Source organism: Diabrotica virgifera, chromosome 4, assembly GCF_917563875.1.
Source record: "Diabrotica virgifera virgifera chromosome 4, PGI_DIABVI_V3a".
NCBI classification, from domain to species: domain Eukaryota; kingdom Metazoa; phylum Arthropoda; class Insecta; order Coleoptera; family Chrysomelidae; genus Diabrotica; species Diabrotica virgifera.
Genome location: NC_065446.1, coordinates 70,368,613 through 70,385,496, shown reverse-complemented (window position 1 = coordinate 70,385,496; position 16,884 = coordinate 70,368,613). Strand labels below are relative to the sequence as shown.

Below are 16,884 nucleotides of genomic sequence, written 5' to 3'. Positions count from 1 at the left end.
AAAAGTTGCTTAGAATTAGTCATTATATCCAATTCCGGACTTATTTTGAACGTATTTTTTTTTCAGCCCGAGAAAAAAATTTTCACCCCGTATTTTCCAATTTTTGTAAAATAGAGGTGATGCAGAATTGTAAACTTTCTCTTATACAATAATAGACAATTTCAACTACCTACATATTCTCAAATTTTCATCCTTCCTTTATTTTTTTGGAGGTTTTCGTAAAATTTTGTGTTCCTTGATCGGGCTAAAAGCCATGGTAGGTCTGCTAACAGGGTACTGTAAGCTGAATAGGCAGTTAAGGAAGAAACAACAGAGCATATTTTAAGTCAGTGTAACAGCCTGACATATTTGCGGTTATATGCATTAAGCGAAGAAAAGCCATCGTCAAACAGCTATGTTGGTAGGGGAGCAAAGTATGCTAAATGTGCAGTCACTCGAGCGCTTTGGGGACCTATTGGGTTGTAAAGAGTAGGTCCTAAAACCAAAAAAAGTTAAGTAAAGTTTTCCATTTTAGTGGGCGCTTGCCATTTTTTAATTTAATTTTCCATTTCCAACAATCGTTTTTTCCGATTATTGCGACATCTATCCATAATTAGAAAAAATTTTTCGAATAAAAGTTACTTATTTTTACGTAAGGAATCCAAATCTGCAATAAAAAATGAGGGTTCCTATTTAAGATTTTAAAGTAACCCCCCACCCCACATCCATGGGGGGTCGTGTTTGGTGCCTTTCGACATATTTTTCAAAAATATTGAATAAGTGTATTTTACAGTTTTTCGATCTGATGTTCATTTCGCGAAATATCGCGGGATTCGTAAATAAAATATTCAATTTACCCCCCACCCCTCTCCGTGAGAAGTCGTGTTTGGTATCGTTGGATAGATTTTTAAAAAATATTGAGCATACATTTTTTAGTTTTTCGATCTGCCATTCATTTCGCGAAATATTCGCTTTTTTCTTGTGAAACTTTGGGACTCACCCATTTCCTTACGCCCGGCTCAAATCGTCAGATTTTTGAAATATACACTCTTTTGCATGTACTTAACCTACCTTATCATAATCTGACAATTTCGAGTTTTTTTAAGGGTAGATTTTTTTTTTCGGGCCCCCCTTAACGAACTCCCCTGTGTTAAGAGCCAATACATAGTAGAGGTGCATCTGCAGAGTACCAGGTTTCTCACCATATGCTAATCTGACGCGCTCGAGTGACTGCAAAAATCCCCGCTTGGGCTCCCCTACCATGTGGAAGGTTCAGTCTATTAGACTTAGACCATTCAAAAAAGGTCGACCTACAGAATGTAATTTGGGATTAAAAGACAACAATACATCTAAAAATGTCGCAGTGGAATAGGCCTAAGGCCACCTCGTTGAATATATCTAAGCGATGTTCCAGAGAGCTGGATAACTATAGGAGAGCATAGTCTCATTACAATAAGAACTTACTGTCGTGACTGAAAGCATTTTACGCCGTAACAAAAATGAAAACGAGGCAAAAAAGAAGAAACGTTTTCGCCTCAAATATTTGAATTAGACGGTACGCGGTGTTACGAGAGGAATAGACTGTGCTAATTACATATGACTAATATGAGCGAGTTTTAATGAAATGGTTCTTCTTGTTCTAGAGGTACTAGTCTGATAAATGGACTCAATACTGTTGATTAGTGTTGATAGATATTATTTAGTGCTAAAAAAAGATTATTTTTATAATATCAATTATTTTACATTTCTATAAAAAGTAAAATAATGTACATGTAGTCAATGGGTTTTTCTTTTAAGTGATTCGATAATTTTCGGCATCTGTCACCAGAAAAATTTGTAAAATGTAAATTTTTTAAAGGAAGTATGGCGTCTTGTAGCCCTTTTACTTTTCTCGTCATCTTTTATAAAGAGTAGTGTGTATTTTTGAACGGAGTCAGATTTTCTAAATGAGGTTTTATCCTCCTGTTTTTTCTTCTTTTAACAGATTTTTAACGTTTCTGCTAATTCTGTTTAGGTTTACTTTGTCAGTAGGTGCGTATGTGTTTTGCCACTTTCTCCTAAGTTTTCTTTTCTCGTCAATAAAGTTTTGTTGTTCTCGGTGAACAATTTATGCTTTTCTTCCATATTATTTATTCAGGAGTAGCACCCCATCCCGCCTGTTGTATGGAAGTAGAAGGATGTACTGTGTTTTTAATTTGTATTTCGGTTTTAAGTGGCAAGTTCGTTTCTATTTCTTCTGTTAATGCACATCGGAATATGTTATAATTTGTTTGGTTATTGCTTAGGACTGGAGGCTTATTTCTGAGTATCTCTTTGGAGTCTAAGTTAATTAGAACAGGAGATTAGTTTGACATACCCAACATAATTCTACTACTAAATAGTTAAGAGAGATACCTTTAATCACACAGAAATCTAAGAAATCTGGTGTTTTATTTGGATAAATAGGCCAATATGTTGGTTCTCCTGGTTGTAGATATTGTAAGTTGTTTATCATTTGATTTCAGCACTTGTCTTCTCCTTGTTGCAGGGGCGTGCAGTCCATGGAAGCAAGGGAAGCATTGCTTCCCTTGGTTTCCGTAGTAATGCCGTACCAACTGAGTAACTGAGATAATTTAAAAAAAATTGAACAAACACATAATAAGCAGGATTTTAAGTTGCATACGAGAATATTTAATTATGTAGTACAAGCAGCAAGTACCTACCTAATAAGAAAAGACAAACGTATTTTACTCTATTTTTGTCATACAGTAAATAACAAAGCAATGAAATAGGTACTCATACTCGTATAAGCAGCGCTGCATGCTGCATCCTTCCGTACTCGGACCATGATCGTATTTCTACGGTGGTATTCGGAGTTATATCGGAATAATCTGATTTTTAAGTTGCTTCTCTCCAGCGACTCCAGCCTATGTAAAAATCATCGGGGTTACACGGTGAGCGGTGAGTTCAAATTTGGGGTATATCTTTAGCTTATAAGCAGTTTTGTCAGTTGCATACGAAGATGTTTTTGGTGAATTTAAATGGGATTTACCAGCATTTGACAATGACGGGCTTCGTTGACTGATTTTTTGAAAGTATGAAGATGGATTTTATTGAATTATTTATATAAATAAATACATAGAATTATTTATATTATAAATACTAAATATAAATATTATTTATATAAATAAATTATAAAATATGTATTAGTGTTTTGGAAAATGGTGAAAATGTGAAAAGTGGGATACAGAAACCATAAATAGCTCGAGAGGATTTTTGGATAGTTTAGATTATTTGAATTTTATTTTATAACTTAGCTTTTTTCAGAAATATTTCTATTCTCAGATAATTTATTTAATGTATTGCAATGCAAGATAAACGAGATTGGTTTCTGTGTAAAAAAATTAGCGTATTTAAAGATATTATTAACAAAAAGAGATGACTTTGAAAAATGCTCAAATAATATGATGGCAAGAAGTTTTGAGCCTAAAAGGAAACGACTAGGTACGCACTGATAATGTTTGAGATGTCGAATCGTGCTACCGCCGCGCCGACTCGCCGACTATACTATTTACCAGATTTTACATCAAATATGCCAACGAATGGAAAATAGGTTTTAAGAATTTTGATGACCGAGACTTTCCTTAGCTGTGCAATTTTAATACATTAAGAAAAACACATTTTCCTGAATAACAAACAAAATCTTTGATGCGTCTTTATGGACAATATTTTGACTTGATTTCATTACCTTCAGAACAGCTTTATATGAGACTGAGAATATTGAGTATTGACACAATAAATATTGCCAGTGAGTTACTAATATTTTTTTCCACCTACCTCTACCAAAAGTATACATTTCCTGACCTGATTGTAGGGAGGAAAGTCGTACCTACTTTTCGTCACTAGGGAGACAAAGTACTTTTACTCCCTAGGGAGTATACAGTATACCTAGTAGTAAGTATACCTTTTATAAAGGATTTTTCTTGTTTTCTTTTTCAATTAAATATAATCTGATTAAAGAAATGTCACAATATCCACGTCTGTACAAGGAAGTTATAGACAAGTTTTCGAAAAATGGTAGAAGAATTGAATTACATTATAAATAGATGTTTTTACAATTTTTTTATAAATTGCTTCCCCTGTTTCAAATTTCACCGCACGCCCCTGCCTTGTTGTAATTGCCCTAGAGCCTCAGTAGTGATGTTTGCAGTTAGTCTAAGCAATAAAGCACTGAACCTCCGAAAAAAAACGACAAGACGGATCTTAATAAAGTGATGTCCGAAGTACCTGGTGCCCAGGGTACCTACTGTTTACCTCGTCTTGTGGAGTTTTCGGCAAATTCATTAAAAAATTCGTCAAAAATCATTACTCGGGGGGTTTTTGGGGTCGCTAAGGATGAACATGACATCGGAAGTGATTTCCGGAGTACCTGCTGCTCAGGGTACCTATTGTTTACCTCGTCTTGTGGAGTTTTCGGCAAACACTTTATTAAAAAATTAGTCAAAAATAATTACTCGGGGGTTTTTGGGGTTGCTAACGACGAATATGACATCGGAAGTGATCTCTAGAATACCTGATACCCAGGGTACCTACTTCTTCTTCTGGAGTTTTCAGCAAATTCATTAAAAAGTTAGCCAAAAATCATTACTCGGGGGTTTTTGAGTCGCTGACGACGAATATGAAATAGGAAGTGATCTACGGAGTACCTGGCACCCAGGGTACCTACTGTTTACCTTGTTTTCTGAAGTTTTCGGCAAATTTTTTAAAAAATTACTCAAAATTCATTACTCGGCGGTTTTTAGGGTCTCTGACGACGAATATGTCATCGGAAGTGATCTCCGGAGTACCTGGTGCCCAGGGTACCTACTTTTTATCTCGAGACTAATGATTTTTGACTAATTTTTAATGAATTTGCCGAAAACTCCAGAAGATGAGGTAATCATTTCCGATGTCATATTCGTCGTCAGCGACAAAAAACCACCGCGTAATAATTTTTGACTAGTGTTTTAATATTTTTTTTTGCCGAAAACTCCACAAGACGAGGTAAACACTAGGTACCCTTGGCACTAGGTACTCCGGAGATCACTTCCGATGTCATATTTATCGTTAGCGACCCTAAAACCCCTTAAGTAATGATTTTTGACTAATTTTTTAATGAATTTGCCGAAAACTCCACAAGACGAGGTAAACAGCCAGTACCTTGGGCACCAAGTACTCCGGAGATCACTTACAACATCATATTCGTTTTCAGCGACCCCAAAAACCCCCCGAGTAACAAAATTGAACTCATTTCCGCCGATAATTGAGTTCTGAATTTTTTATTGTCTATTTGAGATGCACTTTAAGAATGCATTTTTTGTATGCAGTTTTTTAATATTATATCATGGCTCGGGGTAACAAAGTTTCCTGGCGCATTCACGAATCGAGTGCAAAAAGAATTATTAAGATCCGTCTTGTCGTTTTTTTTTTCGGAGGTAAGGCCGATTTTAGTGCTTTATTGCTTCTCCTAAGTAAGGAAAGGAGATAATCTAAATAAAATTTAGTTTCACATTGAATTTTACAATTAGATAGGTAAACAGAAGGCGATATTTCATGGGATACGTAAAGTAATCCACCAGCAAATCCTTTATCGTCGTTCATCCATATTTGCATCCTGAGATCTGTATTATTTAAATATATAGCTTAATAAAATAAAAAAAAAGTCAATATGTAAATTCGTACAGGTTAAAACAAATTTTATATCAAAGTTTAGGTGGGTACAAAAGATATTTTCAAGAAAGTATCCAAATCATACAAGGGGATCATTGTTTAAATAATTAAAAAGGGGTCAATTTTGCAAAAAAAATACTTTTTTAACTGCTGAGGTCATTCAATTACCAATGAACGTCTATAGGATTTTTTCTGCAAAATTGAAGGGTAAATCTTTCTCATAAGACTTACTAAATTAAATTTGAACCCCCATTTTTTTAAATAATTATATATAAAACTTTAAAAACAAATTTGCAAAAAATTATTTTTAACGTTTTAAATAAGCACTATAAAATATCTTATTTTACAGACTAAGTTGCGCTATGTTACCAGTATCAAGCAAAAAAAAATTAGTTAAAAAATATTTAATATTTTTTGAGATATTGAATTTGTTTTTTAAATGTTACTATATTTTCAATTGCAAAAACGTGGTTGTTGCCAAAGAAATATTCACCTGCTTAAGATTTTATTATTTTTATTTTTATGTATATTTTCGATAAATGTATTGATAAATTCAAATTTCAGTTAAACTCCCCCCTAAAATGGCATTTGAAAATTATTCAAATTTGTTTATAATTTCTTTTTTTAATAACGTCGCGGGGATTAAGTATTTTGAAATGCCGTTTCGATCATTGGGTTCCTGGAATTTTTTTACTAATTAACAAAATTTTTTTGTCGTTTTTTCTTCTTCTTTTTCTTCTTGGAGTTATATTACTACGGGCCCTTTTATAGTTAAATTTTATTAAGGATGTCGAATCTCTGAGTTGTAGATTCTAGGCCTAAAAATATTAAGATTTAACTAAAATCTTTTAAATAAAATGTGGCTACTTACTGAGTTACAGGGTGTTTTATTTAAAAATTTAAAATTTATTGTTACCAAGTACTTTAAAACTATTTGACGTATCCTTATCACACTTAGCAGAAAGTGTGGCTATTATACACCCTATTAAATTGTGATTAATAAACGTTTCTAGCTAGTGCCAGAGGCGTACGACAGGGGATAGTGAATGATTGACCCTCCCAAATTCTACGCCACTGAGTAAATTACTATTGTAGCGAAATTTTTCGATTCTCCAATACTTTGTATGTAAATAACTTTATTGGTATTGATAAAGTCATCAGTTTGAGAGATATTGGAAGTTTAAAATTAATGAATGAATGAATCAAAATAACTATGCCGTTTCATTTTTAACGTCCAATATCTCGAAAACTAATGACTTAATCATTACCAGTAAAGAGTATATTATTTACATAGAAAGTATTGGAGAATCGAAAAATTTCGCTAAAATAGTAATTCCCTCAGTGGCGTAAAATTTGGGAAGGGTCAACCATTAACTGGCCCCTGTCGTACGCCTCTGGTGGTAGCTAGAAACTTTTGTTTATCACAATTTAGTAGACTATTTAGTACTCACACTTTCTGTAAAGTATGATAAGGATACGTCAATTAGTTTGAAAGTACTTGGTAAAATTTTTTTAAATTTCTAAATAAAACACCCTGTAACTCAGTAAGTAGCCACATTTTATTTAAGTGATTTTAGACCAATCTTGATATTTTTAGGTCTCGAATCTATAACTTAGAGATTCGACATTCTTAATGAAACTTAACCCAAAAAGGGCCCGTAGTAATACAAGCCAACAAAAAAAAAGAAGAGGAAAAAAGGCAAAAAAATTTGTTAATTAGTGAAAAATTCCCAGGAACCCAATTATCGAAACGGCATTTTAAAATATTTAATCACCGCGACGTTATTAAGAAAACAAATTATAAACAAATTTGGATTATTTTCAAATGCAATTTTAGGGGGCAGTTTAATTGAAATTTGAATTTATCAATACATTTATCGAAAATACACATAAAAATAAAAATAATAAAATCTTAAGCAGGTGAATATTTCTTTGGCAACAACCACGTTTTTGCAATTGAAAATATAGTAACATTTCAAAAACAAATTCAATATCTCAAAAAATATTAAATATTTTTCGACCAACTTTTTTTTTTGCTTAATACTGGTAACATAGCGCAACTTAGTCTGTAAAACAAGATATTTTATAGTGCTTATTTAAAACGCTAAAAATAGTTTTTTGCAAATTTGTTTTTAAAGTTTTATGTATAATTATTTAAATAAATAGGGGGTCAAATTTAATTTAGTAAGACTTGTGTGAAATATTTACCCTTCAACTTTATAAAAAACAATCCCATAGACCTTCATTAGTAATTTAATGACCTCAGCAGTTAAAAAAGTAATTTTTTTGCAAAAATGACCCCTTTTTAATTATTTAAACAATGATCCCCTTGTATGATTTGGATACTTTCTTGAAAATATCTTTTGTACCCACCTAAACTTTGATATAAAATTTGTTTCAACCTGTACGAATTTACATTTTGATTTACATGTAGTGTAATTTTATTTTACTAGACTAATATGTGTCTGCATCTAAAATATATGTTATTTACACAATTGCTGCCTCAATTGGCAGTTTTAGTTAAATCGCCCTTAAGTTATACGTACATCGAATACTTGGAATACTCGCTTGAAGCCTAATGGGCCAGTTCATTGCTGGCAACTTCGAAACGGACAGGACAATGCAAATGAGAGGGTAATGCCTGCCGGCGGTGGCTCTACAACTGCTCTAATTACAATTTCTCGCTAATTGGAGTCCAGGGAGCATAATAGTTGACCGGCCGGCATACACTACACGCCATACGGTCTCTGTAGGCTGCATACGCCTGCTGTATTAAATTATGAGTCCCTGGTTGGATACTACGTGTGTATGCGTAAAAATGGCTAGCTTCTTTGTGGGTATAGTGATTTTAAAGTGATTTTTTAAAAATTTTCTAGTCTTCTCGTTCGTTAACATGGAAGTAACGATTTTCCCAAGGCACTCTTTGATACAGGTATACAACAACGGCTTTTCACAAATTTTGTGACAACAATTTACACAGTAAACAAAATATGCAAAAGATTAAACGTCATTTTTATTTATAAACAATATATAAACAATGTAAGATCGCTATTTGATTTTAAATATCAATCATGAAGACCTGTAAATTATATGGAAAAGTACACAATTTTACGGAAAAAGTATAGAAAATCCTTTAAAATAATTATTTCATTCATATATATTTTGACCAATAGAAACCTACAAAAATCAAAATTTCAGCGATTATTTCATTCATAAGAAATTCTGACCAATAGAAAGCTACAGAAATATAAATTAAAACGAAAATTACACTCACCCATTTATCTACTCGACAATATTATCGCTTTATTACAGCGATTATTTCATTCATAGGAGATTTTGACCAATAGAAAGCTACAGAAATAAAAATTAAACTGATTATTTTTTGATGATGTTAACTTCCAATCGTATAGTAAGATATTTGATCACGTGTTTAATTCTGTCCAATCAGATTAAAATTATACTGAGAATTATCTACTGTAGAAAATTACCGATAGAATTTTTTTAAGTAGATTGTTTCTGTTTAATGGCAACCAGTTTCCTAGTTTTGACAACTGTCACATTTAAGAAAATATCCATAATATACGTATTAAAAAATAATCTTACGAATATCACACGACAGTAAGAAAAAATAAGAAAATAATGCTTCATTTTTACTCAAATTTGTTGTCATTGGGCAATAGCCACTCGAGCCATGCGGGCTCTCGTGTCTATTGCCAGACAACAAATTTTCGAAAAACTGTCGCATTATTTTCAATTTATTCCCACTCTCTTGTGATATTATACCCGATAATTTTTGATAATATCCCGTCGTCAAGTATATTACGTCAGATGCCCTTCGTTGCTACGAAAAAATACATTCAGTGACATTCATGACAATTAATGTTTTAAAAATTATAAAAGTGATGACTTTTAACCGTCAAATATTTATAACAACTGTGTATTTAATTGTACTAATTTGTACTTACATAAATAAATTACAATAAAATTTTGGTTTTGAACAGTTTTATTCATGAAATAATCGCAACAAATAGCACTCGATCTCTAAAATTATTATCGAGTTTTTGCCCTCGTGACATTTTGACATAATTGCACTCCCCTTCGGGTCGTGAAATTAAAACTGTCAAAGTGTTCACTCGGGAAAAATTCGATAATTTTAGAGCTCTTGTGCAATTACTACTGATTATTTCATTCATAGGAGATTCTGACCAATAGAAAGCTACAGAAATGCAAATTAAGGTGATAATTTTTGATAATATCCCGTCGTCAAGTATATTATGTCAGATGCCCTTCGTTGCTACGAAAAAATACATTCAGTGACATTAATGACAATTAATGTTTTAAAAGTTATAAAAGTGATGACTTTCAACCGTAAAATATTTTATATCAACTAAGTGTTTAACAGTATTAATTTGTACTTACATTAAATAAATTACAATAAAGTTTTGGTTTTGAACAGTTTTATTCATGAAATAATCGCAACAAATTGTACTCGATCTCTAAAATTCATATAATTACTACTGATAATTTTTGATAATATCTCGTCGTAAAGCACTACGTCAGATGCCCTTTGTTACTACGCAAAAATGAACATTCAATGACATTAATGACAATAATTAATGTTTTACAACTTGTCACAGAGAACACCAAGAATCAGGTTTAGCAAATATTCAGGTGAAGATATCAATAAAATATTAGTTAAAATGGTTTAAAAAACAGTTTTATTCATGAAACAATCTCATCGAATTGCACTCGATCTCTACAATTATTATCGAATTGTTGCCCTCGTGACACTTTGACATAATTTCACTCCCCTTCGGGTCGTGAAATTAAAACTGTCAAAGTGTCACTCGGGAAACAAATCGATAATTTTATAGCTCTCGTGCAATTACTACTGATTTATTATTCGTCTTTTTATTTTCCCTGATGTGTTATTATTGGGGTTAACCGATGTCCCTAGATATATGAACTCTTTGACCGCTTCGAAGTTTTGATCATTCATGATTAGATCTGCGTCAACACTTTCAGCTCTTGTGTTTGTGTTAGTCGCCATGAATTTGGTTTTATTTCGATTTAAATGTAACACCATTCGTTCTGCTGCTGCTACTAGCTCAGTTAGGATTTCCGCAGTTCTCGCTCTGGTCCTTGTTATAATGTCCACGTCGTCTGCATATGCTAGAATTTGGACAGATCTATTGAATATTGTTCCCCTGCTATCTAAATTAGCGTCTCGTACGACTTTTTCTAATGCTACATTAAAAAGTTGACACGCCAGCGCATCTCCCTGCCTTAACCCCCTATGTATTTCAAATGGGGTTGACGAGTCGTTTTGAATTTTTACTGCTATCATCTTCGCCATTATCACTTTTATCATACATATGAGTTTTATTGGAATTCCTAACTCATTCATACCGTTGTAGAGACTTGGTCTTAAGACAAAAATATGGTACATATCTATGTTAACCTCTTCCGCTTTTTCCAGGATCTGTCGTAGTATAAAGATATGGTTAATATAATGGTTGAACGTCCACGCCTGAATCCTGCCTGATATTCTCCTAGAAACGTTTCAGTATAAGGCTTCAATCACTCGTGCAAAATGTTTGACAATATCTTGTATGCTGTACATCTTGCTATCTTGCTATGTACCTTGCTATCAGCAAGGTGCTTACGTGGGAGTCCTGGGTACATGGACACCCACACGAAATCCTACCCCGATCAATGCAGGCCAGCGTGAGGCGCTCTATTCGCACTCTAGTGATTTATCTTCGGTCTGTATTACTTTTTTTGGGGTTTAGTAGTATTTTTTTGTGGCTTGCGCCTATTGTTTTATGGATTTTTTGGTGGCCGAAGCCGATTTTCGTGTTTTTTGTAGATTTTTTTGGGGGGTGTCTGAAACATATAAAATCAACATTAGTAAATACCTTATGATAACCTTATTATATTTGAAACCGGTTAGAGTGCTTATGAGGCTCTCTGAACGAACTGAATAATACGACGGCTCTTTAGTCGAGGAATATATGCCCAATACATGCGTTTTAATGTATTCTACGTATAGTCGAGGAAATGAAGCATTTTGGCTCGCAATTTTTTCGACCAGCATGGATTTACTTGAAATTTTCACAGAAGGTAGGAAATAGTCCGAGGATCATTTTCTATATCATGCCGCTGTACGCTAAAACCTTGGGGGTGGATGTCACCCCATCTCGGGGGTGGGAATTTTTTATTACATTTTAACCATGTAAATCGATGTAAAAACAAATTCTAAGAAAAAAATGTTTTTACATTTTCTTCGTAAAACTAATATTTTTCGAGTTATTCGCGCTTGAAAGTAACAGTTTTTCGTCGAAAAAATCGACTTTTTTAGAGGGTTTTTTTGAGAATACCTCGAAAAATATGCATTTAATGAAAAAAACAGCAGAAAACAACATTGTATCTTTTAGTAACAAACTAAATTCTTTTTCTATAATATCTTTAAGACCAATACAAGCCGAGATACGGCATGTTAAACGTTAGCTTTCCTCGTCAAATGCATAATTTGAAATGTTCAAAGCCAAATAACGGGAAAACTTTGCATTTTTCGAGGAAAACTTTAATTCTATTTTTTCAAGTATACAATTAAACCTTTCAAATGATAATAATAAAAATTTTCTAACGTGAAAATAGAGCGACTTATGATAAGAAAAAATGTCTGTACCTGCTTTTCTCTACGAAAAAATCAGTGAAAATATCCCCCTAACTACCCTCCTAATTAAAAATTGGTCTTCACCTTTCTGTAAGTCCTTGTATATTTGTATTGTCAATATACTCAAGAAGTTTGACCTATTTAAAAAATATAATTTTAGAAAAATTGCACTTAAAAAAAATCATTTTTTGCAATTTCGTATTTTTCACCTTTTACGTCCAAATATCTCCGAAAATCCTGGAGATACGAAAAAAATCATAAACTACTAAATGGTATATTTTTTTAAAAACTAAAATTATATTGTGCATAGATTTTCATTACAGTGAATAGTTAGTGAGATACAGCTGTTTAAAACCTCTATTTACGAGCAAACACCCCCTTATTCCAGCTCTTTAAACCCACTCCAATTAAAAAGTAAGGGATCTAACGGAATTTAATTTACACAGTCTTATAGTTCTTTAAAAATCCTACAAAATCATTTTTTTAGAAGCTATGTTTTTAAAACCAAGTTTTTTTTCGAAGTATTCGAATAGTCCGCTTATGGAACATTTTCAATGCATGTATAATACTACAGAACTGGTACGTATACTGGCAGATGACTTAAAAACTAATTGTAATTGTACTTCTACATATTTGTAAATTTGTATTTTTGTGTAAATAAATGTTTTTGTAATTCTTTAATTCTACTTTTTTTTCTATATAGATCTAGTAAATTATCTACTTATAAAAATTGTAACGTTCTTAAGGGTTGTTTTAAAGGGTTGAAATATTATGATAGTATATCTTAAAGCATAAAACAATCATGATGTAACTAATAAGAACCAAATGTTGATAATATTAAAGTTTAAAATGTTGTTTTATAATTGTTTACAAGTAGTTTTTTTAGGGGTAGTTTTCACCCTTAAAAAACAAAAAGCGTACAACGGCTCAATATAGAAAATGAACTAAAGGGTGAAATGAGCCTGATCCCAAATTTTTGTACAAATCGATGCTGAACGAAAAAATTGCGAGGTTTTGCTATTTTTTCAGTTTCATTTCCTCGACTATTGTTTCGTTTTACAACAAAATGATTATTTATTTATTTAAGAATTTAAAGAGTTTGTTTTTCTAAAATCGGTAAAATAGGTAATGATATATTATTTTCTTAGGTTACAGAAACAGGCAATGATGTTACCTTGGACGATATATCTTCTGACAAGTCTTCTCGTCCCGCCATGTTTGCCAACTCCACATCGAGGACGTCATCATCCCTCGGAACCACATGCCGAAGCCTATCACATATCACGTGACCCCTTCGATCCTCACAGGGACTCGGAGGAGTTTAGAAGAGATGCCACTGACGATAAGCGGGAGTTCACAAGAAGAGACTCTACCGAGGAAGATCCTCTAATTGTTATAACTAAAAAGGGCAAAGTAAGGGGTATGACAGTAACGGCTGCAACCGGTAAAAAGGTAAGTTGAATAAATTAACTTGTCTAAAATATTCTATTATGTATAAGACATGGGTGCGCGCATGAATAGATGCGCCCACAATAGAAACTTTTGCCAATAAAATATCCTACCAACAATAGCGGATTTAGAAACTCTGAGACACATTATCTTCAATCATACACAATATACACATTAACCATTTAGATGGGAAATAAGCCACAACTAAATTGAAAAAAATAATTTTATTAACGTTTCGACGCCCAAATCGGGTGTCGTTGTCAAAATACAAAATACTACTAAATTAAACAAAAATGTTGTTGCTTAGTAAAAAATTTATTTAATCTGACTCATTTATATCGGCAATTCAGACATATATTATATAGTTTAAAGTAGAAGACTTTAAAACGATATTGCCAATATTTATGAGTTGCGTTCCTGGGACGACTTTACTGAAAGATAGTTCATTCGATTACATGAAGTCAACCCCAACTCAAGAATATCCGACACAAAAAAAATCATAGCATGTGATCTGTCTTTAAAAAGACAACCAAATGCAACGGTGACAGTAAAATCGTCCCAGGAACGCAACTCATAAATATTGGCAATATCGTTTTAAAGTCTTCTACTTTAAAATGTATAATATATGCCTGAATTGCTGATATAAATGAGTCAAATTAAATAAATTATTAGAAGAATTTTTTACTAAGCAACAACATTTTTGTTTAATTTAGTAGTATTTTGTATTTTGAAAACGATACCCGATTTGGGCGTCGAAACGTTAATAAAATTATTTTTTTCAATTTAATTGTGGCTTATTTCCCATCTAAATAGTTAATTGTAAAAATTCCGCAAGGAAATAGCTTCAGAACAATATACACATTGTTTCAAAAGTTATGCGTCAAGTAAAATTATGCACATTTTCATAGTTGATTTTTTCGTGAACAGGCAATGGATTCCGCTAATTTTTTTTATTATTTTAGATTTTTCTTTGGTATTTACACAGTTGAGCAAAGATTTACAACTTTCTTTTTAACTTATATCGGGTGGAAGAATAGAAATGTTTTTCTTATGTTAAGTTTCAGACACCCTGTAGGAAGGACAAGGTATAGGTATGGGTATATGTACATCGAAATCGTATTCGTCTTACGTTTTGTGAACATTTTGTTTTTTGAATGTTCCTAATATCTTCAGAAACAAAGAAAATAGCCGGTTTTATTCTTTAATATGGCGTGTTTTAACTGAAACAAAACTAAATCGTCCTGTTAGAGGTAAAACTCACTAAATGCACCTTTTTGAGAATTTGACATTTTCATCAATTTGAACTAAATACGGTACTGCCCAGCCCTGGAGAAGTCACCTGGGGCTCTAACCCTTCTAATTGCTAAGATAATTTATGGTACAATTCATTAAGTGCATTACTGTGAATTTCGATTTCAGAGCAAAACTCATTAAAACGTATTATTGCACTTAGTGAATTTTTCCTTCCAATCTGGAATGCCGAATCGGTACTTAGTGATCTTTTAAACAATACATTAGATAACATTATCTATTTTGCGATTAAGCAAGTGACTTGTGTGTTAAAAGCCGTCTACACTCTCGCCGAATTCAATCGAAGTTCAGTAAGTACGAGAGTGTAGACGGCCACTTCTTGCAACCTTGCCTCGCTTCGTTCTACTTCCGTTCTCTGTCGGTCTGGCGCGTCCGAGTCAAAGGGATCTTTGTCGGTATCGCACCGCTTGAATGTGTTCCTCGCGAAGTAGAACGAGTGTGTAGAGAGGTACTTCGGACTTCGGTCAACTTTGGCGACGTAACTTCGCCGAGAGTGTGGAGCTCGCATTACATTGTATTGTTGAAACTGTACATTACATTTTTGTGCATTATCTGTTCAGCGATTGATTAAAAAAATATGAGCTTAAATTTCTTTGTAACAGTGATAGATTATATAAAGGGTACCTAACATAATCTATTTTTCGATTAAGCAGGCGACTTTTGTGGCTGTCGTAAATGCCGAAAGAATTGCATTTATTTTCAAAGAACGAAACTTATTGATCATTTTTTAAATAATAGACTGTTATTTCTGATATGCTTTTTCTCATGAGGATCTTTCAGTGCGTCACAGTTTTCGATTTATTTCTAACGCATTAAATTGTATGTAACAGAAAAAAACGCACGTCGGTGATTACATTTCGTCGGTGACATTTATAACATTTATTCTAGTTGTCAATAGATGGCGCTATAATCGACAAAAAATTATTTACTAATTATATAAAATATATCTACGAATATAATCTGTACAATTTATAAGACTATAGAAATCAAAGAAAATACCATTTTATAAATGCAATAAACAATAATTGATTTGTTTTTATGCCAAGTTGCAAATAAAATGTGAAAGCTGTCAGATTTAACTAAAATGTCATGTTAGAAGAAATGTCATAAATGTGTGTTATTACGGACTTACCTTTTTTTCTATCATTTGTGACGCACTGAAAAATGCTCATGAAAAGAAGCATAGTTCGTTTGTTGTAAGTCAACGAAATTTTGTGGAGACAAATTCATTAACTTCTCAATATCCAATAATTGTGTTCAAGGAAAAACTCATCAAGTACAAAGTGTAGTTAGTGAGTTTTACCTCTAATAGGATATTAATATCCAATAATAGTGTTCATGGAAAAAAAGTATCATAGTTCCTGTGACGAAATATGGCTTAAAATATCTGTTTTTATTTATTCTTTTAAGTTGCATTACAAAAATTCCAATATTCAAGTCAGGTGAATTTAAAAAACAATTTGTACCTTTAAATCGATTTTTCTCAACTTTCTGAAAAGTGTAGTTAGTGAGTTTTACCTCTAATAGGACGAAATTAACAATAAAAAAAACAGTTAACAAAACTTTATAAACAAAAAGTGACATACCGTTAACAATTCTGGTCGACACCTTAAGAGTTATGTGTCGACCAAGTGAGCGGTATGCACAATGCAATATAAGAGAGACGAGATTGTTTAATGGAGGCTCTGTGATGGTTTGGGGTGGAATTTCCAAGAGAGTAAGTACGAATTTGGTGTCTACGTGGAGGTTCTTTAAATAGCGAGAGGTACATTACACAG

At 32.7% G+C, this 16,884-nt stretch overlaps 1 protein-coding gene across 1 annotated transcript in view; it reads left to right on the top strand.

Annotated features, from left to right (window-relative positions):
- LOC114324817 (acetylcholinesterase-like) overlaps positions 1 to 16,884 on the top strand; it is an 82,353-nt gene that overhangs the window by 36,042 nt on the left and 29,427 nt on the right. Inside the window, exon 3 of the mRNA XM_028272688.2 lies at positions 13,495 to 13,798. Within this exon, the coding sequence (XP_028128489.1) occupies positions 13,511 to 13,798 (288 nt within the window). The 5' untranslated portion in view covers positions 13,495 to 13,510. The remainder of the gene's footprint in view (positions 1 to 13,494; positions 13,799 to 16,884) is intronic.